This window comes from Pseudorasbora parva, chromosome 3 (assembly GCF_024679245.1).
Source record: "Pseudorasbora parva isolate DD20220531a chromosome 3, ASM2467924v1, whole genome shotgun sequence".
In the NCBI taxonomy this organism is placed as follows: domain Eukaryota; kingdom Metazoa; phylum Chordata; class Actinopteri; order Cypriniformes; family Gobionidae; genus Pseudorasbora; species Pseudorasbora parva.
In genome coordinates, this window is record NC_090174.1 from 56,702,445 (window position 1) to 56,727,782 (window position 25,338).

Genomic DNA, 25,338 nt, shown 5'->3' on the forward strand with positions numbered 1-25,338 from the left:
TTCCTGCTGCTGTCTGTCATGTTAATCAAAGAACAAAAGACAAAGAAAATCACTCTCTGCTCTTGACTAAATAAGTTTATTAATAAACTTTAATTATAACAATTAACCTATGTTTATTTTTTTACAATGAAGACTATCCATCATTATTTTACATTTGATTACTTTCTGAAGTATTTCTTACCTGAATAATAACTTACTGTTAGACCCACCTGAAAAACTCTCATAGCTCTCTTTATTCTGTAGCATTTATATATGCTGTTGTTTGCAATTTGTTTATTTGTTCTTATTTTATTACTGACTATCACTTTTTTTTCTTGTTCTTTTTTTTAAAGAAAACTTTGCGTTGAAAAAAGTAGATTAAAAAAAATAATAATAATCGGTCAAAAAAAATGATTATTATTAAAACCGAAAACGAATTTTGAGCGATTCCGCTTTTGTCTAAGAACTATAATTGACGGCAAATAAAAAAAAAAACTAGTTTTCTTCAACACAAAGTTTTCTTTTTAAAAAAGTCAATAATAAAATGAGAACAAATAAACAAATGGGACCTTTAAAGCCCTGGGAACAATGCAAAACTGACCTGAACTTATTAACTAAACATAAATACATTTGTACACACATTCACACACACACTCGCACCTTGTTCTTCATCAGACCTCATATTGGTCCCATTTCCTTTCCTTTGAAACTTCTTCCGTTCACTTCTTGATTTCAGATGTGTTTATTGTGTGTGTTGATGTGTGTGTGCAGTGTCCGCTGTTGTCCTCGAGGGCACAGCATACATCTGTTCTGTAACTCAACTAAATCAAAGACTTACACACCACATGTTCTCAAATGCATTCATGAGAAAACCCAAGAAGCTTTTACAATCGCACACGATGGCTAAAAAACAACCCCAAAACACGTGTTTGCGAGTTAATTATTTGTTTCCACCTCCAAACTGGCTTTTGCTTTACTTGCGCGAGATTGTGGTTTCGTGAATAACGGCATCTGTGTTGTCTTTAGCCATTTTTTTTGGGTGCTGTTGTGCTGTAATTGCTCTCAGATGCTCCTTGTGTTTTATTCCTGTTTACTCTCCAGTGGAAACAGAAGTTATGACAGAAATCAAAGAAAGCGGCGGGCTTTTGTGTTATTGTGGCCTCAAACCAGCGATGCTGCATACTTATAACACATGTTTTTGACCAGGTTCTTGTCTTTTCGCCACATAAATGTTTTTCTCGAATGCATTTCAATGATGTGCACTAGGAAGAGTGCGGCATTCATGCAGATTGTGGCAAAACAATGATGAATGAGATGTAGTCTCAAACGTTTACAGTGTCTCGTATAAAAGGCAGCTGAGCACACATGAAAGCATATGTCTGCCATCTGCAGGGTTTCTGTTTATATAAGATCATCTTATTAAAGAGGTGGTCATGTGATAATTGAAGAGCACTTGAGTGGTTTGAGATTGAAAGCGGACTGCGGTCTATGGGTTTGCAGCCCTGCTGTAATGTCACGCTTGACTTGCGCATCAGGCTGGGATTTCAGAGTTATCTTTTCTTTAATTTTGTTTGAATTGGCCCGACCGCACCGGCCTCAGGTTCGCAGGGACATCCGTTGTGATTTACACATGAACCACTTGGACTGGATTTGATGCACTAAACATGAACTTTTGTCCCGTTTCAGAGCTGAGTTGTTTACTGTTGAAAGCTCAGCTGTCTTTGAAGTAAATCTTTACGTGACTTCTTTTACTGATAGTCTCATTTTGTTTCCTAAAGCTTTCACAGTGAAACCCAAGTTCAAAAGTTCATCTTATGTCTGTTTTAGACACTTTTTATTATTCTGATTTGTACATACACTACCGTTCTAAATGATTTTTTAGTTTACAAAGCATTATTGGATTAAATGACATTAAAGACATTTATAATGTCAATTTTAGATAAATGCTGTTCTTTTAAACTTTCTATTTCATCAAAGAATCCTTTAAAATGTGTCACCGTTTCATTTGAAAATTCAGCAGAACAACTGTTTTCAGCATTGAAAATAATCATAAATGTTTCTCGAGCAGCCAATCATATTAGAATATGATTAAAGCATATTAGCATATTCTGAATGATCAAAAGTACTGTTTTACTGCATAAGAAACATTTCAAAAACATACAAAATGCCAAGTCTAAGCTATTAAATTTGTGTACAAAGGTCTGAAGCGCAGGTTTGCTTTACTTACTAAATAAAAATAAGAGTCTAAGTCAAAGTAACATTAATTTTTTTTTTTTTAAAGTCACAGTAACAATATTACTGTTTACTGTATTTTTATTCAAATGCAGCATTTGTGAGCAAAAGCGACTGAGCATAAGCGACAAAAACATGTACAAATTCTTATTTTTTTTTTAGAAACTTTTGAAACCAGCAGTGCATTTAAAAGAGCAACTCCAAATCAGTCAATATACTGAATAATATGACTATACATAATGCAGATATTTTGTTAATCAGATAGCCACAGAATTTGAAGGTGATGTGTGTAGTTTTTTTCTATCAGCACAAAAGGCAATGGCAATCTGTTTGTATGAGCATCTGGACTACAGCAGACAGAACAACCATGTAGTCAGACGTCTCCAGACTTCTCTGTGTTGTTTTTAACCATTAGCTTTGTGTCTTTTCAGCTGACGGATGGAGGAAAGGCTGCTAAAGCGGGAGTCGCTGTGGGAGATCTGGTCCTGTCCATCGATGGCATCAGCACTGACGGCATGAACCACCTTGAGGCTCAGAATAAGATTAAAGCCAGCACAGACAAACTCAGCCTCTCTTTAAAAAAGTAAGAATATGCATGTGCCGCTTTTGTGATGGGAAAACAAAAAGCGAAATATGATTAAATACATTTTGAACACTCAGATATAATAGTACTGTCCGGTATTCAAATTTGGGTTGCACTTTATTTTTCAGTCTTGTTCAACTTGTACATATTATTTACTTATTATAGTAGTTGCAATAACTGGTGGTAATAACTAGGCCCTAACCCTGAACCTAAACCTAAAACAAATGCGCATGCACAGTCCTAAACGCGCGTCTCAGAACACTGCTTGTTTCTATAGCAACCGGAGTTCCCTTTCGGGGAACTCGAGCTGCGTCGAAACGCTGTGAGAACGCCTCTGCGTTAATGCGTCGTGAAGCGCCTGTAGAACCATTCCATCGGAAAAAAGATCGATCGTCGGCGTGATGACGTCATCGACCGGAAGCTATAAAACGTCCGTGAAAACAAACAGGAACTAGCTTCTGAGCCTTCAGCAAGCGATCTGTGTGAACCTGTCTGTCTATTTGGTGTTTTTGTCTGTCTATTGAAAGAGTTTTTCCACCCTTTGTTAAATATTCCTTATATTTACAAAAAAGAGAAAATAAATAGATAGAGAAATGGCGAGTGAAAGCAGTCAGTTCAAGAGGTGTGTACATCCCTGCCCACGCTACATCACGAGTGGGGATACACACTCTCTTTGTGTTGCCTGCTTGGGAGCGCAGCATGCCCAGGCAGCCCTCGAGGGGGCTGCTTGCGAGCACTGTGAGCGTATGCCACTGAGAACGCTGCGCTCCCGCCGGGCACTCTTCGAGGAGGGTGCCTCGGCTCGTGTTCCCCGCGGCTCTGGTCCCGCTGCTGCCGAGGCAGAGCGGAGGCTGCAGTCGTGGGGTTCACAATTGGATGTTGCAGAGGGGTTTGAGACGGGCGCTGCCTTATCTCTGCCCTCACCTGCTCCATCCAGCGGTTCTTCTCGGGGCTTGGAAGCACGCATTGCGGTTTCTTCCCCCCCGAGAGAGCCGCCGGTGCTCCAACTATCCAGCTCCGAGGAGGTGGACGTTGAGAGCATCGCGACTGAAGATTCGCCACTTCAGTCCCCTGCGAGTGAGGAGCTCGTTGAGGTTCTAACGCGAGCTGTGGCCAGATTAAATATTGACTGGCCCGTAGAGAGATCTGAGGCAGGAAGAAAAAGATCTAGCAAATTAGATGAAAGATTCCTGCCCGCTCGCGCTTCAGAACCTCAGCGGCGGGGCCTGCCATTCTTCCATGATTTGCACACCGAGGTGGCAACATCATGGAAGAGACCGGCATCATACCGTGTGTTCAGCCCTCAGACTTCGGTCTACAGCAACATCATGGGGCTGAAGCACTACGGTTATGGGGCGATGCCAAAGGTAGAAGAGACGCTCGCGAGCCATCTCTCGCCTTCCTCGGCATCGTCCCTGAAGGCCCCGACTTTGCCCACCAGACCATTAAAAACAACGTCGGCACTGGTGGGCAAAGCGTACTCGGCGGCAGGTCAGGCTGCTGCATGCCTGCATACCATGGCTATAATGCAGGCTTATCAGGCTGACCTGCTCAGGGACTTAGATGGACGTGATGAAGTGGGGGGTGATGTCATAAATGAGCTAAGAACAGCAGCTGATCTGACTCTCCGGGCCACCAAAGAGACGGCCAGATGTGTTGGCCGCTCTATGGCAGCATTGGTGGCTACGGAGAGACATTTATGGCTCAACCCCACTGAAATCAAGGAGAGGGAGAAAAGCTTCCTGCTCGACGCGCCGCTGTCTCCTGGTGGCCTCTTCGGTGACGCAGTACACACTGTCACCGAGAGGTTCCAGGAGTCAAAGAAACAAGCTGCGGCGCTAAAGCAGTTTCTCCCTCTCCGGGTCCAGGTCCCTGGGGCTGCCGCTGACATCAGGCAGCCTAAGCCGAGTACGAGCTCCGCTCACAGGGCGCAACAAAAACAGAGCGTCGCCGCTCGAGCTCCCCCTCAGCGCGGGGACGAGGGGCGGCGCTCTCAGGCGAGGCCTTCGAGGGGCAGGGCTGATCTGCGGACAGTCCTGATCGCCAAGAAGGCCTCGTCGAAGCGTTCCTGACGCCAGAAGCGTCAGGACGCTGAGGGTGGTTCCCCCCGTAGGGAAGCGGTGTTTACCCCTGCTAACGGTACCCGCTTCCCTACGGCACCCTCGGGGGGCCGCGCTGCCAACCCCGCCGCAATGCCGGGGCGCAGTCGGTCTCCGCGGGCCACCCGAGGGTGGTCCGCACCCCCTCCGGGGGGTCCCCGAGCAGTCAAGTCAGTCGTTCCCTGCCGGTCCGCCGCTTCAGGGCACTGCATTTGTTGCTCAAAATACACCAGAGGCCAGCCTCGAGAGGCTGGTTCCCTTAGTAGATTTTCTAGACGAATGGAAACGTCTATCAAATATATCTCGTTGGGTCCTGCCGATAGTAGAAAGGGGGTATGCCATTCAATTCAAAAGTCGGCCACCTCCTTTCTGCGGTGTCCTACCTACAGAGGTGGGCCCGGAGCAGGCTCTGGTAATGGCACAGGAAGTAGAGACACTCCTGCAAAAAGGGGCTATAGAGAGGGTTCCCCCTCCCAGCAGGGAGTCTGGCTTTTACAGCCGTTACTTCATCGTGCCGAAGAAGGATGGGGGCTTACGCCCGATATTAGATCTGCGGCTATTGAATCGCTCGGTGGCCAAGCTCAAATTCAAGATGCTTACACTCAGACAGATTGTAGCGCAGGTCAGATCGGAGGATTGGTTTGTCACCATAGACCTCAAAGATGCGTATTTTCATGTCTCCATCCTTCCACATCACAGGAAGTTCCTGAGGTTTGCCTTCGGGGGAGAGGCATACCAATATCGTGTACTTCCCTTCGGTCTAGCACTGTCACCCCGCACGTTCACCAAGTGTGTGGATGCAGCTCTGGCGCCGCTGCGTCTACAGGGCATCCGCATACTGAACTATATCGACGACTGGCTGATTCTAGCGAATACAGAACAGATGGCGGTTCAGCATCGAGATGCTGTTCTCGCCCATATGTCGAAGCTGGGGTTGAGGCTGAACGCCAAGAAGAGTGTGCTTTCTCCGGCTCAGAGAACCACTTTTCTAGGTGTGAACTGGGACTCGGTAATTATGCGGGCGCAATTATCGCCAACACGCATAGCATCGATCCTGGCAGCCGCCAAAGAACAGAAGCTAGGCCGAGCCGTCACTGTGAAACGGTTCCAGAAACTGTTAGGTCTCATGGCAGCAGCGTCCAACGTGATACCTTTTGGCCTACTGTACATGAGGCCACTGCAGTGGTGGCTCAAAACAAAAGGGTTCTCCCCGAGGGGAAATCCGCTCCGCGCGATCAAAGTCACGCGGCGATGCCTACGTGCTCTGGTCATGTGGAAAAACCCGGGGTTTTTATCTCAGGGTCCCGTGTTGGGGGCTCATGTTCGTCGCGTAACGCTAACGACAGACGCCTCTCTCACGGGCTGGGGGGCGACCATGAGTGGTCGCTCATCCCAGGGTCTATGGCAGGAACATCAGCGGCACTGGCACATAAATCGGCTAGAGATGCTCGCAGTGTTTCTTGCATTGAAACAGTTCCTGCCCGACCTCAGGGGCCACCATTTACTAGTCAGAACAGACAACACGTCCGTGGTGGCCTATATAAATCACCAGGGGGGTCTGAGGTCTCGTCCGTTGGACAAATTGGCACATCGGATCCTCCTGTGGGCCCAAGGGAAATTGCTGTCAATCAGGGCAGTATATATCCCGGGGGCCCTGAATTAGGAAGCAGACAGCCTGTCGAGACAGGGGCCGAGGCCCGGGGACTGGAGACTCCACCCAGAGGTGGTGGAGCTCCTTTGGAAGGTTTATGGGAAAGCGGAGATAGACCTGTTCGCTTCGGCGGAGAATTCTCACTGCCCGCAGTGGTTTTCTCTGACCCATCCGGCCCCGCTGGGGCTGGATGCCATGGTACAGGAGTGGCCGAGGCTGCCTCTGTACGCCTTCCCCCCGATTGTCTTGCTTCCAGGAGTTCTGGAGAGGGTACGCCGGGACGGGGCCCAGGTACTTCTAGTGGCTCCGAACTGGCCGACCCGAGTATGGTTTTCGGACCTAATATCTCTCCTGGAAGGCTCTCCGATGGAGATTCCGATCAGGAGGGATCTACTCTCTCAGGCGGGCGGGAGATTCCTGCACCCACGCCCGGAGATGTGGAAACTGTGGGCCTGGCCTCTGAGGGGGCTAGGCTCATAGAGGAAGGTCTCTCGGCCGAGGTCGTGGAGACCATCCTACACTCCAGAGCTCCGTCCACAAGGAAGCTGTACGCTTTGAAATGGAGACTTTTCTCAGCATGGTGCAGAGAACGCCAGTGGGACCCAGTTAACTGCCCGGTTGGTACAGTGCTGGAGTTCCTGCAGGAGAGGTTCTCGGCAGGGTTGACCCCCTCCACACTTAAGGTGTACGTGGCGGCCTTGGGTGCCTTCCACGTCCCTTGCAGTGGAGTGTCTTTGGGAAGACACCCTCTAATTACACGCTTCCTTCGTGGCACATTAAGGTTGAGGCCAGTTATGCACTCGAGGGTCCCAGCATGGGACTTGGCCATTGTTTTGAGGGGCTTGTCCGGACCTCCGTTCGAACCTCTGGAGGAGTTTTCGGATAAGTTCCTCACCTTAAAAACTATCTTCCTTTTGGCCATTTCATCTCTTAAAAGGATAGGAGATATTCAGTCCCTGTCAGTAGGGCCCTCATGTCTAGAGTTTGCGCCAGGGATGGTGAAAGCATTTCTGCATCCCAGGCCGGGTTATGTCCCCAAGGTTCCTACGAGCCCACGGGGCCCCATCACTCTACAAGCCTTCTGTCCTCCTCCGTTTATGACGTCAGACCAGGAAAGGTTAAATCTGCTGTGTCCTGTGAGGGCACTGGATACTTATGTCCACAGAGCTGCCCTGTGGAGAAAATCGGAACAATTGTTTGTTTGCTTTGGACCCCCTAAGAAGGGGGCCCCAGTATCCAAGCAGAGGATGAGCAAGTGGGTGGTCGAGGCCATCTCACTTGCTTATGAAGCTACCGGGCAGCCATCTCCACTGGCTGTCCGGGCGCACTCAACCAGGGGTATGGCTGCTTCTAAAGCACTCTTGTCGGGGGCTTCCCTCCACGATATCTGCAACGCGGCCGGATGGTCGTCTCCTTCTACCTTCGTCAGGTTCTACGAACTAGACCTGGCATCTACAGTAGGGGCACAGGTACTCTCGTAACCGTGTGCGCTTCGGCTTCACACATACGAGACACTTGGTCCTATGGCGATGTGGGTATAAGCGTTCTCACAGCGTTTCGACGCAGCTCGAGTTCCCCGAAAGGGAACGTCTCAGGTTACGTATGTAACCCTAGTTCCCTGAGGGAACGAGACGCTGCGTCGCTTTGCCATACTCCCGGCGTGTCCGTGATCACTTACTTCAGGCTTTATCAGAAGTTAGTTCCTGTTTGTTTTCACGGACGTTTTATAGCTTCCGGTCGATGACGTCATCACGCCGACGATCGATCTTTTTTCCGATGGAATGGTTCTACAGGCGCTTCACGACGCATTAACGCAGAGGCGTTCTCACAGCGTTTCGACGCAGCGTCTCGTTCCCTCAGGGAACTAGGGTTACATACGTAACCTGAGACGTTTCTTAGGCAGCTGCAGTGACGCGATGACTTTACTAATCAACGATTGGCTCTTTAATTTAGGAGGCGGGGCTTATTAACCATATTGGGTGTTGCACTTTCTCCCATTCAAGTAATCTGAGGGCATCATCTTCCTTCCTATATATAAAGTCTTTGATTTAACATACAACATGACATCATTTGTAGGGGTGTGACAAGTGTTGCTTTAAATATTTGCGCTCTCTCTGAGGAGCGCCGTTCCGGCAGCGCGTGCACTTCAGATGATCAATGCAATCCGTCACAGCTCTAATCGCAAGAAAGCTCGTCAGAATGATCGCTCCAAACTATAAACGTTTAGCTCATCCAAGAATTTTTATTCTGCATTTACTCCCTCTCTTGTTGTTTTCGCGCGTCACGCAATCATTTGAACGCCCGTGTTTAAAACAGTATGCGCGTCATGTTAAATATATTCATCACATTAAGCCATGTGTCTCTTCAGAAGACTTGAAGACTAACGAAGATTTAGATTAGACACGCGATTAGTTATTTTTCACATGCCTTTATGACATTCTTTGCATCTTTCAAGTTTAAGAGGACTGGACTTTAAAAATGGAGGGACATAAATCCCTCAGGTTTCATAAAGAATATCTTCATTTGTGTTTGGAAGTTAAATACATAAAAAAACGACATGATGGTCAGTACATACATGATGACAGAGTTTACATTTGTGGTAACCTACATTTGTTAATTTGTTTGGGTGAATTATACCTTATAAATAGGCCTACTACAGCAAGTTGAGCCTTGGATAAAACAACTATATCGTAAATCATATCGTTTCCATCAACGATACATATCGTCATATTTTTATATCGTGATATATCGTTACACCCCTAATCATTTGACAACAAAGGTCATTAGAATAATGCCTTCAGTTCCATTTTCTTTTTACATGTAATATTTTTTAAACTATCTGTCAAGCTACAAACATGATAAAAATTAACATAAATGTAGTCCCTATAATATTCCAAGACATCTGATGGCTTTATGTGAGGAACAGACTAACATTTGTAATGTTACTGAAAATCTTACCTTTACATAAATGTAAAGAAAATCTTGACAAAAATGATTTATAAAATGCTTTAGTTTTCTTTTATTTGTTATGACTAATGCTAAGACCTAATGAAAGATAAATCAATCAGACTTGCATCATAACCGTGTCTTTGAGCCGTGTCGAGTTGGAAGCGTTTGCTAACTCATCATCTCAGACCCGGTGTTGTCACCACAGATATGTATACGTATATATATATATGGTTGTCATGCTCACAATCTATGCAAATGCAGAGAACTAGTGGAGAACAATTATCCAAATTTGGACTGGTACGGTATGTGTTTTGGGACCAGAATAAGTGTGTTTTTTGTTTGCATGTGTCTGCCAGCTTCCTGTTTCCCTGTTTGTCCACTAAGGGAAAATTTTGTCTCACTGTCAAGCCATGGGAATCACACACACACATGCTGGCACAGCCAGACTCAGTGTGCCCAGTGGTGACAGAAAAACGCTCATGGATTGGTCTAGTGGAAGTGAAAACACCAAGAGAGAGACCGGCAGTGATGGACAGATAAATGAGCTGTGTCAAACACAATGAATATGGGAGAAAATCAGATACAGGCCTTAATGCAAGATTTATGTTTTTATTTGCTTATAAAAAAATCCATCAATTTGGATTGCACAGTTTTAACATAAACAAACTTAAACAAACATAAATTTAATGTGATGCATATTTGGCAGTCGTACAGGTGAAACGGGTAAGAAAACAAATAAGATTTCCATAGTAGTACTAATAAACTGAAAGTGTTTTAAATGCACAATAACCAGGTGTAGATGTTTATCATCAATAAATTCAATTTCTTTCTCTCTGACAATAATAATAATAATAATATTTTAACCATTTTACTTTTTAACTGAACAAATTCAATTGTTTTTACATTAATATATTTATGCTAATTATAAGCTATTTGAATAAATACATTTTGAAAATAAAATGATTATTTAAGGGTCATATTATGCCCCTTTACAAAGTCTTGATTTTGTTTTTGGCTCTATAAGAATATGTTTCCATGCTTGAATGTTCCCCCCCAAAAAATGTTCCCATTTATTCTACATTGTTGCCGCTCCTCTATTCCCAGTCTGCAGTAATGCTCTGTTTAGTTCCTGAAGCCCCTCCTTCTGAAAAGCACAGTGTGCTGTGATTGGTCGGTTGGAGCAGTGTGCTGTGATTGGTCAAGTGCTTTGAGCAAATTTGGGAAATGTCCTGCCCCTTACACAACTAACTCAACCAGCCATCGGCCATTTATTTTGCCTATGCCTTGGGCAAGGATTATTTAAAGGTCCCATTCTTTGCGATCCCATCTTTCAAACTTTAGTTAGTGTGTAATGTTCCTGTTAGAGCATAAATAATGCCTGTAAAATTATAAAGCTCAAAGTTCAATGCCAAGCGAGATATTTACCAGAAGTTCCCTTTCAAAGCCTACAGCGAACGGCCGGTTTGGACTACAGCCCTGCACTTCCTTCAGGAATGACGTCACTTAGAACCGTTTGTTGACGAACCCTCCGCCCACAAGAACACGCAAATTCGGGGGCGTTGTCCTTTTGCTCTTGCACGTCGAGAACAGGAAGCGTTGTTTTTGTAGAGTGTGTTTGTCGCCATGCCATTGAAACGCTGTTATTTTCATCCCGGAGTCAAATCACCTCTGTTTGGCCTTCCCACGGACGATATACGTAGAAATCAATGGCTACAGTTTATGGTTAACTCGGTTCCGGAAAATTATAATCACAATTTAAAACTATGAGCAGCACATTTTGCTGAGGACTGCTTCCTCAATCTCAATCAGTTTAATGCCGGATTCGCAGAAAGATTATTCTTAAAAGATGACGCAGTTCCCTCTTTGTTGTTTATGGACCACAACCGGTAAGTGTATTTTATTATTTAAGTTGGTCCGTTAAACAGTTTATGTAACTCATGACACAAAGTGCAACGCTGTTTAGCTTTGTTAACTAACGTTAGATGGTAATTGAAACTAATCCGAAAAACTTAGCATATAAAAGTGTAGTAATTCATTCAGACACCATCGATTGTTGGTGTTTGTAATGATCAGTTTAAACTACTGAATAGACAGCTTACCATTCTGAAACATCCAGCAAAAGTCTTTCCTGAGCAGGTTGTAATCGATCCTCTTCGATATTCTCCGGGTCTGATTCCGCCTCAAATTGATAAGGCAATATAGACATTTTTGCAAAAACATTGAGTGCGCGTATCCACCCGTTATGATAAGAGGCGGGACCTTTCCGGGCAACGTGCGCTAAGCTGCTGTCCAATCACAGCGCGGGAAGCACTGGCCTAATCGGAACTCGTTACGTATTTCTGAGGGAGGGACTTCATAGAACAAGGAAATCATCAGGCCGTTGTACAGGAAACAGCGCTGTACAGATAAGTCAATTGTGTGAAAAATACTGTTTTTTTTACACGCGAAACATGAACTCATGTTATATTGCACACTGTAAACATAATCAAAGCTTCGAAAAAACGCGAATAATGGGACCTTTAAATGAGGTATATAGTGACATGTTCATGACATGATCAGGAATACAGTGGAGGCGTTTCAGGGAGTTAAGAAACAGTGCTAACTGATATAGAGAATAACTCCCTTTGGAGTGACTTTGTGCTGTGTAGCGTTACAGACTTTTTCATGTTCAAACATGTAAAAAAAAAAGCATAATAGGTCCTCTTTACATAAAAGCAAAAAGATGTAAATAATTAATAATAAACTGTTATGCTTTTTTTAGTGCAGAATTTGTACCTTCATTTATGTTTGACTGACAAATATGCATTAGGTTTATTAGTTTGTTAAAACTGTGTATTCCATATTTGGTATGCAATTTAAAGGAAAAAAAGAAACTCCTAAATGTATGCCTAAATATGTAAGAGAATTGACTTCATCTCACACGTTCAAATGCAGAGTGTTGTTTTGATATACAGTGATGGTAAAGTAATTGCCTTCTCTTGATTTTACTGGCTTATTAATAGACCTATACCAGCATCAGCACCATCTGAAACCTGCAGTGTGTGCGTGTGCGTGTGCGTGTGTGTGTGTGCGTGCATACTTAATGAAGTATGTATGCTATGCAGATCTTCATGTTTCTTTATGCAAGTATGTGAAAGCAAACACTTTTATCTTGAGGTTGATTTCATGCATTGTGGCTTTCTGAAATGTGTCAATGCAATTAGAGTTGCAATCTCAGTGTTGCCTATAGGGGAGCTATAATGTGCATCAGCCTCAAATGTCTTCTTCCAGTCTTTTTCCAAAACAATTTGGATGAATGTTTATAGCAGCTACTTGAATATTAACACATCTGCTTTACCCCTGGGTTTAAGCTGTAGTCTTAGACTAAAATGCATTTTTGAGACTTTTTAACTGAAAGCGACTTGCACTGATATATCTTAAAATATGTCAGTGCTGTTGTTTTGTCTCTAATGCACTTTCTACGTCACATTTATAAAAGCTAATTAAATGGCATGATTAAACTAAGGCCTAATCCTAAATCTTCTGAAGCCAGGCTTTAATGGCACCGGCATTGCCCACTTGAGTATTTACAGTATATTAATTTATGCAATAATGCAATTTTTGTCAAAAAGCCAGCAATATTCATACTATACAATTTCAGGTTTATTAGTTTACACAGTAGTATGTTTAATGAGGCCACAGACTTGCAATGCACTGGTGGGGGATTTCATATTTGTCTACTTGCATTGAGTACGTTTGCATCAGAAGTGTTATTATTCAGGTATACAGTTGTTGGCATTATGTCTCTCCATACTGTTTCTCTGTAGTTGACCTGCAAGAGAAAGCTGACTATATGAAGACTTTCATTAGACGCCTTCATGAGAAGCCCCTTGCAACAACATTAAAATGTTAGAAATACTTTTGTTCCATGAACTGCACTCGGAGAATACACTCATGCATGAGTCTAGCTTGCATAGATAGAAGTGTTTGCATTGGTCTATGTAAAGAGTCTCATTCAACAACGGTTGTGTATTCTGACCGTATCATTTTTTTGGAAGCAACACAAATTTCAAATATTTTGCATATCAGTGGGTTTTGCATAAAACAGGCTAATATTTTTCCAGTTTTCTGCTCGGCGGTGATGCACTTTAGTCTGGGTTACCGGGTTATGTTGCGGTTAGAGTTTAGTTTCACCTCTTAAACACATTTTATCTGTTATTCGTAATTCCAGCAGTCTGCTGTTAATGAGTGATTTTATTCATTAAATTGCTTTTGTGTAAATTTAGAAACTAGAGAATTAAACGTTTTTGAGCAAGACACTCAAGAACCAGATTTTGTGTGTTCGTGTGTGTCTGTGGGCCTTGTTTTTAATGCTAATGGAGGACGCTTGAGTTTTATTGGAGAGTTCTGTGAAGATGCCAGACTCGGCTTTAGCTGCAGTTATGGTGGAGAGATCTGGAGTTTTACAGGCTTTCTGTTGATTCTCATAGATGACAGTAGATTACACAGAGAGAATAAGAGGCTCCATGTTAATTAAAAGCACATGCAGTGGATTATTTTATTGATTTCTTTTGGTTTGTGTTCGCTGTGAGAGGGCGAGCGTCACTGCTGTACTTCATCTTACTTACCATCAAATCAACTCACAGATGGTCATATCAAGTCCATTTATAATGTTCATTTCTTAAGGTCATTAAGAAGTCTATTTATTCATTCATTTATTTTACCATTAAGTAAGTTTGTTTTATGTATTTATTTGAATCCATTGTTTTAGTCCACTGTGGATTTCTTAAGGTTATTTATTTATTTACTTATCATGAAGTCCATTTATTTATTTTATGTTCAGCGGCGCAAAGATATTGTGTATCGCCCAAGTGGCAACCTCCCGCGATCTCTCTTGAAGCCAATACGGAAGTAATGTAAACTGCAATTCCTCAACTGGCCACTAGGGACAGGCTCCAGAAGGGAGCAGAATCTCATTGAGCCCCATGTTAAAATTCTCAACTTTAAAGCAGAAAAAAAAAAATGTTTACAGCCTGGTACAAATTGTGGTTTTGGCTTATAAGGCTAATTTTGATCTTCATGACAACTCTGCGGGGGGGGGGGGGGGGGGGGGTGAATTTTTTTATAACTCATTCGTTTACATTATATAAAGCCTTAAAGTTCTGCATAATTAAGGGCGTGGTTACAAGTGGATAGCCATTTATCTGCCATCTATAGTTATTGCGTCACCTCAGCTCCGCGCAGATCCCGCCTTTTTGCCCATTTTCTATTATCCGGGAGTGACACGCGTTGACTCGCTCACAAGATGGCAACGCCCAGCTCGACCATACTTTAAGCTTCAGAACGGCTTATCGGAATCCTATGGGTGACGTCACGGACACTACGTCCATATTTTTTTACAGTCTATGGTATCGCCTGAAATTAGTCCCCAGCACGCTCTCTGTGAAAGCAGTTTGTCACGTTGGTTATGTTGACAGAAATTAGCCTATTTTCAGCCATTGCGTGATATCATTGCACCGCTGCACCCATAGTACGGTAGCAAACTTCCTGGATTATTGCCAGGAGAGTATAGTTCCTAGACGTACCGGTCTAGAAAATCACAACTTTTCATTATCCGTCGGTGCACAATGTAACTACACACATCACAACATGTAAATAGGAAAATGTTGGTGTTATTTTGTCACGTATTGAGCAGCAGGCTAGATGGAGCCGTTTACCTCCAGTCTTTGTGCTAAGCTAGGCTAGAGGTGTGTATGTCAGACAGTTATGGCATGAGAATGGTGTGTATGGACTTATCTAACTCTGGGGGATACGGTGAATAAGTGCAAAAATTTGGCTTGTTCCTTTAAACTGATTTTGCAGCTTAATACAAAGGAAAAACTTTTTTTTTCTTGCCCATTGCAAATATTTTCTTTTAAGCTTAAAATGTTATCTTGTTTTAAGGATGCTTTCACTTGCAGTATTATTTTATTGCGCATAAATATGAAATACATTTTGCATTGTATGCAGGTGAGCTCCGGTGTAATGTGTGCACTATGACATTGGAGACCGCATAGTAGGAGAAATGGGCCTCTAGTAAAATAATTAACACAAAAAAAGAGAGAGAAATCATTGTGGTCTTATTTATTAAAGACCGTGCAATATGTTATTGTTGATATGACTGGTTGAATGTTTTAAAAAAAAATTTTTTTACAGCCATTCTTTGAGATTTCGTCTTTTCCTATTCAAGTAGACAGGAGCTGAACTTGCTGGACTCGTAAACAAAATGCACAACAAGTAGACTGACTTTCCTCGGTGACGTGTATTGTGTTTGGAGGATGTTTATATTGGCCGCTCGGAGACACCGCAGGCTTCTGTTTCGACGTTAATGAACTAAAATGAGTTTATATACACTGAAATAACAAACAAGGCACTTTGGGGAAAAAGAATTGTCTTGTTTTTTTTTGCCCTTGAACGCCCTCTCTCAACAGCTTGAATCACATAAACTAAGCTAAACAACAAATCTTGTCAGCTTCATGAGAATCTGTAATTCTTTATTCCCGTTTTGTGTGTGTGTTCTTGATTGTGTGCATGTGTTGTTTATGCATCTGTCTGTTTGTGTGTTGTGGTCCAGGTTTGACGTTTTGTTAGGCCACATCCACAACACACAAATTATCCACATTGGTCCTGAATGCTTAAACACACACACATGAGTGCCAGATCCTAATCAGAGCTCAGATTAAACTGACCACACAACTTCGTGGGCATGGAATACGTCAAGCATAGCATCAGATTCAACCATTTACAGCAGGGTTGAATGCAGGTTACCTGATTGCATGGGTTTGTGGTAGGTGTTTTGCTGACCGATTGGAGGAAAAGTTTAGCTTGATTTAATTAAACCATCTAAACTCCATCCCAATCCACTTTTCAATAACCTCAGGACCATAACAAACTCTGACATGGGTTCATATCCCCAGAGAGAGAGAGAGGAAAAAGAGCTATTCCGGTCTGCTGACCGTTTTTATATTAATGTATTTTCTTTATTTGTTTTATTTTTCACGCAAGCACGCGCACACACACACAAATAGCGGTTATATTTCAAAAAAGTTAAACAGTCCTAAAAACATAGCTACACTTGTACTCCTCATGGTTAAAAGACCTGACATAGAAATTAAAGGTGCACTATTGTAGTATTTTTGCAGTAAAATATCCAAAAACCGCTAGGCCGGTGTTATATATTTTGTTCAGTTGAGTACTTACAATACCCCAAATGTTTCCAACTATTTGTAAATTGTGAGAAAATTGCTATTTTAACTAAGGACAGGGACGTTTCAGCATAGCGTCTGAGGAAGTCGCCTGTCAATTGCGTCATATCTGCGCTACCCTCGGTTTCGGGTTTTACTTGGCAGGAGCGCTTTACTCTTAGCAGTGTGAACAAGTGAACGCACGGAGTAAATTCATAACATCATTTTGAACACACTTAAATGTATCTAATATGATAAACAGAGCTACATTACCTCAAAATCATAACCGGAAGAGCGGATCAGTGCAGGCGCCCAGCGAATGTGTCCCGTCCCGTCATAATAAAAGTCCCGGTATTCGCGAGGCAGGTGTTTGTATAACAATCGCTCCAGCGGCCGTGCTCAGCTCCACAACACTCGGTCCTGCTCTGAGTTACACTACAGTAACATTAATAACCGCATCCATGAACATGATTTCTGCCAGAGTCCTATTTTCCACCGGCTGTGATGTGAAGACCACATGTCCCAAGATGCTGCGCTCAAATTTTGCGTCATCAATTTGCGCAATTTGTTTTGAAAAGGCGCCCTCCAGTGGACGGAAAGTTGCCTAGTGCACCTTTAATAGGACATTAAAAAAAATAAAAAATACTGAAAACAATCTACAATTTTTTTAGTTTTTTTTTTACAATCTATAAATCAGCAACAATTCAGAAAAAAGCATACAGCCAATGAAGGGGTTATTCAAAAAATAAAAATGAATATGAATGTGTGTAGAATTAATGAAATTTGGAGATACTACTTCCGCCATGTTGTCACTGTCATGTGATCTACGGCGTCATTTGTGTGACTTCACCTCCATTCACAAATCCTCTCCTGTGGCCTTGTGGGATAGGAAAATGTTCATCGAATGCTCACTTCAGAATCTCAGTGGAAGAAGGTCAACCGAGGTCTTTGCGAATACTGTTTTTGGCCATACTACCACAGTGTGTTTTTATTTTTTAAGTGAAAAAAATTATTATTCCCCGATACACATTTCAAATAGAATGCTACATTATTTCAGCAAGTAGTTACTTTCTGTTCAGTTGTGTACTGACTCCTTAGAATGCATATTCACAATTGGAAAATCCCTGAATAGTATGGTAATGTGCTATTTTTATGCTCTGAAACAAATTGGTGTAGCTTTTGCTTGTATATTTCACAAATAATTACAAAGAAACAACAATTAATGCGTTGAAAGCATGAAAAAGAATGACATTTTAAAGTAGAACGACTTTGTGTGAGTAAACTTTGAGTCAGTTTGCCCTCACATCAGACATGATTTATATGGCATGTTTTTTTTTTCTCATGACAGCTTTCAAAGCATTAAATTACTCTGTAAACCTCCTGCACTTTATCTCTAACTCTCTCTGTGAGTGTATTCTGAGCACCCAGCTGTCGGAGGACTGAAAGCGTAACACACACTGTCCTGCCCTGAACACATCCCTGAATGTGTGTGTTGGCGTTCACAGGATATCACAGCTGGATAAAATCCCATTTTCCATTAGTGAGATACAGCAGGATAAAAATCAACATTTGGAAGAGAGTTCAAAGCGTAATGAAATTTCCACCAACATAGAAGTTTTGTAATGCTTTTGTACTTAAAAAGAATATAATAATTACCCTCCTTCATGTCCTCTTGCTCTCTTGATTGAATACTGATATGTTAATTTCTGATTTCAACATTGCATCTTAAAGGATGAGTTCATCCAGAAGTTAATATTCTGTCATTATTTACCCTCATGTCGTCCCTGTATGACTTTCTTCCGTGGAATATATAATAAGGATATATAATGCACAAGGTGCTCTTTCCAATTGATATAATTACACATTTTTTGAAAAAATTAAATAAATTCGCCTTATTCACCTGGCGGCCATTTTGGAAACTCTAACACTGTTGTGGGGTACACAAACCCGGAAGTTGGACTCCGATACAGTACTAATCAGTAGCAGCATTCTGTGTCACTCACTTTCTGCCTGCTGTGTGTAACAAAATCATGTAATGCATCACTGATAATATGTTTATGTATATAGTTTTCATTTGTTAATGTTTTTTAATTTTCCTCCTAATGTAATTTCTAATGTTCTGCCATTTTCTAGTACGTTTTTCCATACTTACAATATACAAGCAGGCCATTTGTATTCCTCCATACCAATAAATGTACATAGTTACCATTTACAAACCTAGACCAGTATGCCTATCAATGTTTTTGAATGACTTATTTCTTTCTGATGTTCTGACAAGTTGTAAAGTTATGAAAGACATCATCCATGTGTCATAAAATTGTACTTTATTCTTTAGATAAATGGACATTTTATTTTACATATATGAAGATCCAGTAGCTGATACATACACATATCTCCCACATGTATATTAACTGTATCAACTATAATACTGATCTGCCCACGTTGACACTATATGATAGATTAAATTAAGCTTATAACATCACCGTTTTCTCCAGAATGACTGCAGCCGAATCAAATTTTGTTGCAATATTGTCCTGTTTACACCGTGAAGCTGTTTTGGAACAATCGGTATTGTAAAAGCGCTAAATAAAGCTGACTTGACATGTCCCAGTCTTGCTATTGCTTGAGTCTTTCGAACTTCGTCTGTAGTAAAATGCAGAAATTACGACCAGGATCCCTTCTGATATTTTTTTAATCCACTCTCCATGTAATCCCTTATCCTCCGGAAAACGGTGAAAGGTTTGTCCTCTGTAGGATTTTTTCCTGAGTGATGAAGTGCAGTGAAACAGAATGCGGCTACTGATTAGTACTGTATCGGAGTCCAGCTTCCGGGTTTGTGTACCCCACAACAGCGTTAGAGTTTTCAAAATGGCCGCCAGGTGAATAAGGCGAATTATGACAATATTCATTTTGGATTAACTGTCCCTTTAAAGCTGATGTGAGTGATTTTTTCACTCCTCATGTCAACACATGGTATTGCAATTTCAAACCGGTTTCCCGAACACTGGGCCATTTGTCAGTGTATACAGTGCTGGAGTTGAGCTATATGAAGAGCGTTATATGTCCTTTAGATCAGTGTAATGGTTTCTTGGGTCATTTAACCCTGTAAGGCCTGTCATACGACATATTTGAAACATATGGCCAGCAGCCATATCACCCTGTAGCCCAAGACTGGTTTCCCACTGAAGCTAAGCAGGGCTGAGCCTGGTCAGTACCTGGATGGGAGACCAACTGGGAAAACCAGGTAGCTGCTGGTAGAGGTGTTAGTGAGGCCAGCAGGGGGCGCTCACTCTGTGGTCTGTGTGGGTCCTAATGCCCCAGTATAGCAATTGGGGACACTATACTGACGAAGAGCACCGTCTTTCGGATGAGACGTTAAACCGAGGTCCTGACTCTCTGTGGTCGTTAAAAATCCCAGTATTTGCCCATTGGCCTCTGTCCTTCATGGCCTCCTAATCATCCCCCTCTCCTGATTGGCTTCATCACTCGGTCTCCTCTCCACCAATCAGCTGGTGCGTGGTGAACGTTCTGGCACAAAATGGCTGCCATCGCATCATCCAGGTGATGCTGCACATTGGTGGTGGTTGAGGAGATTCCCCCCTTCAATGTAAAGCGCTTTGAGTGCCTAGAAAAGCGCTATATAAATCGAACACATTATTATTATTATTTTTATTACTTATTCTTTTCCTTTTTTAGACTAATCTTAGACTAAAAAATCTAAAGATGCATGTCAAGTATCATATTTTATACATCAGGCTTTCATGCCTCATATATTATGACATAGTGAGAATATGGAACTCAGACTCAAGGAGGAAAAAACACCAAACTGAGCAAAAATATGAAATTTGGTGCTGTTCATGAAATTGAAATGGCAAGATGAAATTCTGATCAATAATCTTTTCAAAAGATTTTTTTTATAACGCACTTTTCATTCCGAAGAATCTCAAAGTGCAACAAAGGAAAAAAAAAGAATAACAAGTAAAAATATAGAATAATAAAGACAATGGCCGCTGTGTTTACAGAAGCTCTAAGGTGGGTCGCTCGAACTCATTGTATTGTATTCTAGTTTACCGGCCACCTGGGCCAGCGGCTTCTTTTCTTGTTGATTTTTTGGACTTCCTATCATCTATTATTAAGCTGGATAGAGTGATTATTGTTGGCGATTTTAATATCCATGTGGATGATGATACTTGTAAAGATGCTTCTGAATTTGTAAATATTACTGAATCTTTTAACTTCATTCAATATGTCTTTGGCCCTACGCACAACAAGGGACATATGCTCGATCTTGTCTTTTCTTATGGTGTAAATATTAAAAATGTCTGTATTGGAGATGTACTTATTAGTGATCACAACTGCATCTTTTTTGATCTTATGTGTGATGAGGATCCTCTCACTTCTAAACGATAGTCCTGTTCACGTTTGATTAACCAGCGTACTGTTGAGAAATGTTCAGCCTTATTCGACTCAAGCCTGGTTCTTACTTCGAATAATGTAGACGCCTGTGCACTGGCTGTTAATGATCACTGTACTGTTGTTGGACAAAGTGGCACCTTTTAAAATTAGAGAAACTATATCTGTCAATGCATCACGTGGATGCAGAGCCGGCCCTAGACCTTTGGGGGCCCTAAGCAAAATTTGGTTGGAGGCCCTTGACCGTTTTAAGTAAGGCCTAAAGAAAAGCAATGACTACCTTATAACTATACTGTACATATATCTACTATGTTACTTTAGAATTTTGTAGTCTATTAAATTAGGTTTTAATTATTCTATGTAGCCTACTGTATGATAATTATCTTTTTTTTTACGCTGCTGGTCCTGAGTGCGTATTTCGTTCTTATGTGGTAACATGTACAGAACGTCAATAAAAGACCTTGAGTTCTTGAGTTAAGTTCCATGTTTGATGTCTAACAGGAAAATTGATACCACTGAGCTGAATGGCAGTGCAATGAACACACACGGATGAACTTGCTGAATAAAAAGACTGATAAAGTGATTTTCACTGACCATCAAAGAAACATTTTTAATTGACGCCAGAGTTTAAAAGGCAAAAACAGCACACAATAACAAATTTTGCTGGACAATAAATTGGTCAAGAAATTATTGCGATAAATGATAAGATTTTTCGTTCTAAACCCATTTTCATTTAAAATAATGATAATGGCATAATAATGCAGGTACACCTTTTTTAAAGATCAATAAACTTTTATCTCTAAAGACTCTGATACGGAAAACATTTTAAATATCCACAATAAATTAACAAAACAACCAAAAAACAAGAAAAGCAATGGACTCAGTCTGTTAACAAAAAATACACTTGAATAAATACCAAAAGCAATAAATAAAATGGATGAAAACTGCTTTAGGTACACATTAGGGGTGGCACGATTCACAAAAGCCACGGTTCGGTTCGTATCACGGCTTTAGGGTCACGGTTTTTAAGTTCTGTACGGTTGTTGTAGTTGTTTTTGCTTTTACTTGTTAACACTCCAGAAATTTACTTCAGCATAATATGATATATAGCTTACTTATCCACAATTCAGGATACAGTATTAACACAATTGTTATATCATGTAATCATGCACCAACTGAACTTGACTATCTCTGAGGAAAGCTAGGTGAGATTTTGATACAGCAAGAGAAAGACATTGATGACATGCTTTCATTTATTTGGCAAAAAAAAGAGGAGAATGTGTATTGCTATCTCTACAGGAACTTATGTGCCTTTTTTAGACACAAATATTGAACTGAAGAATTAACTTGCATTTATCAAACGGCCAACTTCAGTGTAGCTTTAAGCCTTGTTTATGCTTGACGCGTCCGCACGTGCACGGCAAAAATTGCGTCAACGAGGAGTGCGCGAGACCCAATTTCGCTTGGCGGTGTGCACGTCAAATTTTGTAACTTTGCGTGCGGCCCCGCAACCGAAGAAGCTCGAGGCGAATCTGGCCGAGCATGACGTCTCATCACGCCTGCACCCAGTCTGCGCTTCGAGTATAATAAACACCTCCCCAAACAGATGAGGCGAGGTGCGTGCGCTCTCTAGGGGGCCCTCTGCTGGCCACGGGGCCCTTTGCAATTGCAAGGGTCGCTTAGTGGCTGGGCCGGCTCTGCGTGGATGAATAATGCCATTCGCAGCTTAAGACATGTCTGTCGGAGAACTGAGCGCTTATGGAAAGCGACTCAGCTACACGTTCACTGCTTGTATCTTAAAGCAGCACTAGGTAACTTTTCAACCATCATAATATATTTTTTAAGACTCTTGTGATGATAAATCGACTTACAATAGGTTGAATGACACGTCTGCCATAGCCTGATGGGGTCTGTATCGTTTTTAATCGTACTTTTAAACTTCGGGTTTCGGGTAGTAACCCGAGAACAAAAAGAACTACAAAATTCGACTGCTTTACGGCATATACGTCACTTCCACCAACACCCACACTTCCTTAAATTCGGACGTGCGAGCCCAACTTTGTTCGTCGGAGAATATAGTCATGTCCGAAGCAGCAGAGACAAATAAGAAAGAAAAGGTTTTGTTGGAGGAAAGCAATAAGAGGAAACGAAAAAGTGATGGGATTAAAGGCAGGACGAGGATCAACATGTGACCAGCGTTTGCTCGTCAGCGTGAGCTGAAGGAGGCGTGCCCGACCGATGCTGTCCTGCTTGTTACGGTGATTACCTACCACTCAAACATTGAACTGAAGTATCATATAGATTCTGTAAAACGCTAGCCAATAGACTAATATAATGACACTGGCTTGTAAACGTGAGCATCGTGATTATTTGGCGTTTGAAAAAAATAAAACCCATGAAATTATATTCATATTTCATGACATGCTGAAACATGCCACTGACTGTAACGTTACCTGGGATGAAGACATTTCACACGCGCCGCCAGAAGAACACCTGCATGTGAACTCTTGCAGTGTTCAGGGGAACTGTTAGTGCTGCACTAACCCGCGGCGCCACTTTTATGAAGTTATTTGGCCCGCACCGCACCACTGTATATATTTTTACAACCCGCTGCGCACCCGCGACCATTAAATAGACATACGGGGTCCGCGGGTTATGAGACGACCCACGCATCACTAGTTCAGGGCTATCAGGGTTGTCATGTCAACAAATGCACGCGCGATGGCATCCCCTGTTGTAGGATGACAGATCTTACGACAGTAGTTGAGGACATTATTTTTTCCAAACTGTAGGGGGACCCCGAGAGCAAAAGTAGCCAAGTGCTGCTTTAAAGAGCTCTTTATGGACTTACTCAAATTGATTAAAGAGGCTAGATCCTCTTATTTTATTAATCTGATTTCTGCCTGTAAAAAGAATCCAAAGGTTCTATTTGAAATTATTAACAACGTTGTTTCTCCTGCTGCTCTATTGTCCCTGTGTTCTCCCTGTTTAATCTCACTGTTGTCTAGGGTAATCAGTATATAGAGATCTTGTTTTTGACATTTGGTTCCAGTGGGTTGTCTTTCTCAAGCAGACACATTTAACGGAGTTTGCAAGAGTTTTAGTTATAAATGAAGGAAAATCAGTGAGTCGTGCGTCAGTCTGTAGTTTGAGATATAAATGAGCTGTCAAACAGATGCTCTGAGAGAGTGTGAGACCTCTGCTGTTGTGATGATGGCACTGTACACTAGATGTGCACCATTTGCGCTATACAGGCATAAAGGTATGGACATGTAAGTGATCAGACATATGATATTCACTTAGTGTATCAAGTATAGGTTAAAAAATCCCACAGACTTTCATTGAAGGAGAAACTTGTTCCATACTGTATTTTAGAGAGCAGAGCATCACAGAAATACAGACGAATGAGTGTTTCTCTCATTCTATTAACTTCTCAGGACATATTTTTTGCTATATATTTACGGTGTTAAGACAATGCATTGACTCTTCTGCATTTGTGTACTTACATTGTAGCTAACAAAAATATGAGATTTCAGCATTTTGCTCAAAATGATGGGATTTTTACTTTTGAATAAAAAGTAGCAAAAAAAGAAAGAAATTCGGAATTAAGTAGCATGCATTAAAGCAGACTAGTTTCTCTCTCTGGCGGTTTTCTGTGTCCTGTGGATCTATATTGAGTGTACTGAGAACAGATTATTAGCTCATAACTGCAGCAGTGTGACCACTCATGTTCATCTGACCGGATCAACAGTGCTAAACCCGAGCCGACCCGCTGGATCTCACTCTAAAGACCTCGGTGGAGAGATGAAGTCACGTGTACAAGTGTGTGTGTGTGGAGCAAATGCTTAAATCTCCTGTTATATAATACACTCTTCAAGATGTGTGTGGCTATATTTTATGGACAACAATATACCTAGAAGCTAAATCTGATAAAAACTCCCTTTGGGAACATCCTTAAAGGTCAAATTGATTCATAAATAAAACAAAACTAAGAGATGTGTGAGATTGTTCTCGAAGGTCTTGAGTTCAGATTTTCAGAGATGGTAACTGATACTCGATCGCTCTGCCAGCCCCACACACAGACACACACAGCAATATTGCTTGCTGTCAAACCATAGTTTTAGTTTAATAACACCACATCATCCAAGTTTCAAACCAAACCTGACCTGGTTACTTTTAATTGACGCAAACCTAATTCTGTTTCTTCCCTGCAGGCAGAATAATTTCATA

At 41.8% G+C, this 25,338-nt stretch overlaps 1 protein-coding gene and 1 pseudogene across 4 annotated transcripts in view; both read left to right on the forward strand.

Annotated features, from left to right (window-relative positions):
* The window catches only part of pdlim5a (PDZ and LIM domain 5a), an 86,255-nt gene that overhangs the window by 19,831 nt on the left and 41,086 nt on the right, over positions 1-25,338 (forward strand). For all 4 annotated transcript variants that reach the window (XR_010904440.1, XM_067439599.1, XM_067439598.1 and 1 more), the window contains exon 3: positions 2,643-2,794. Coding sequence is in view for 3 of the 4 variants with exons in the window: in XM_067439599.1 (XP_067295700.1) it covers positions 2,643-2,794 (152 nt within the window). In the remaining variant the exon portion in view is untranslated. The remainder of the gene's footprint in view (positions 1-2,642; positions 2,795-25,338) is intronic.
* LOC137072177 (5S ribosomal RNA) lies at positions 19,836-19,952 on the forward strand (annotated as a pseudogene).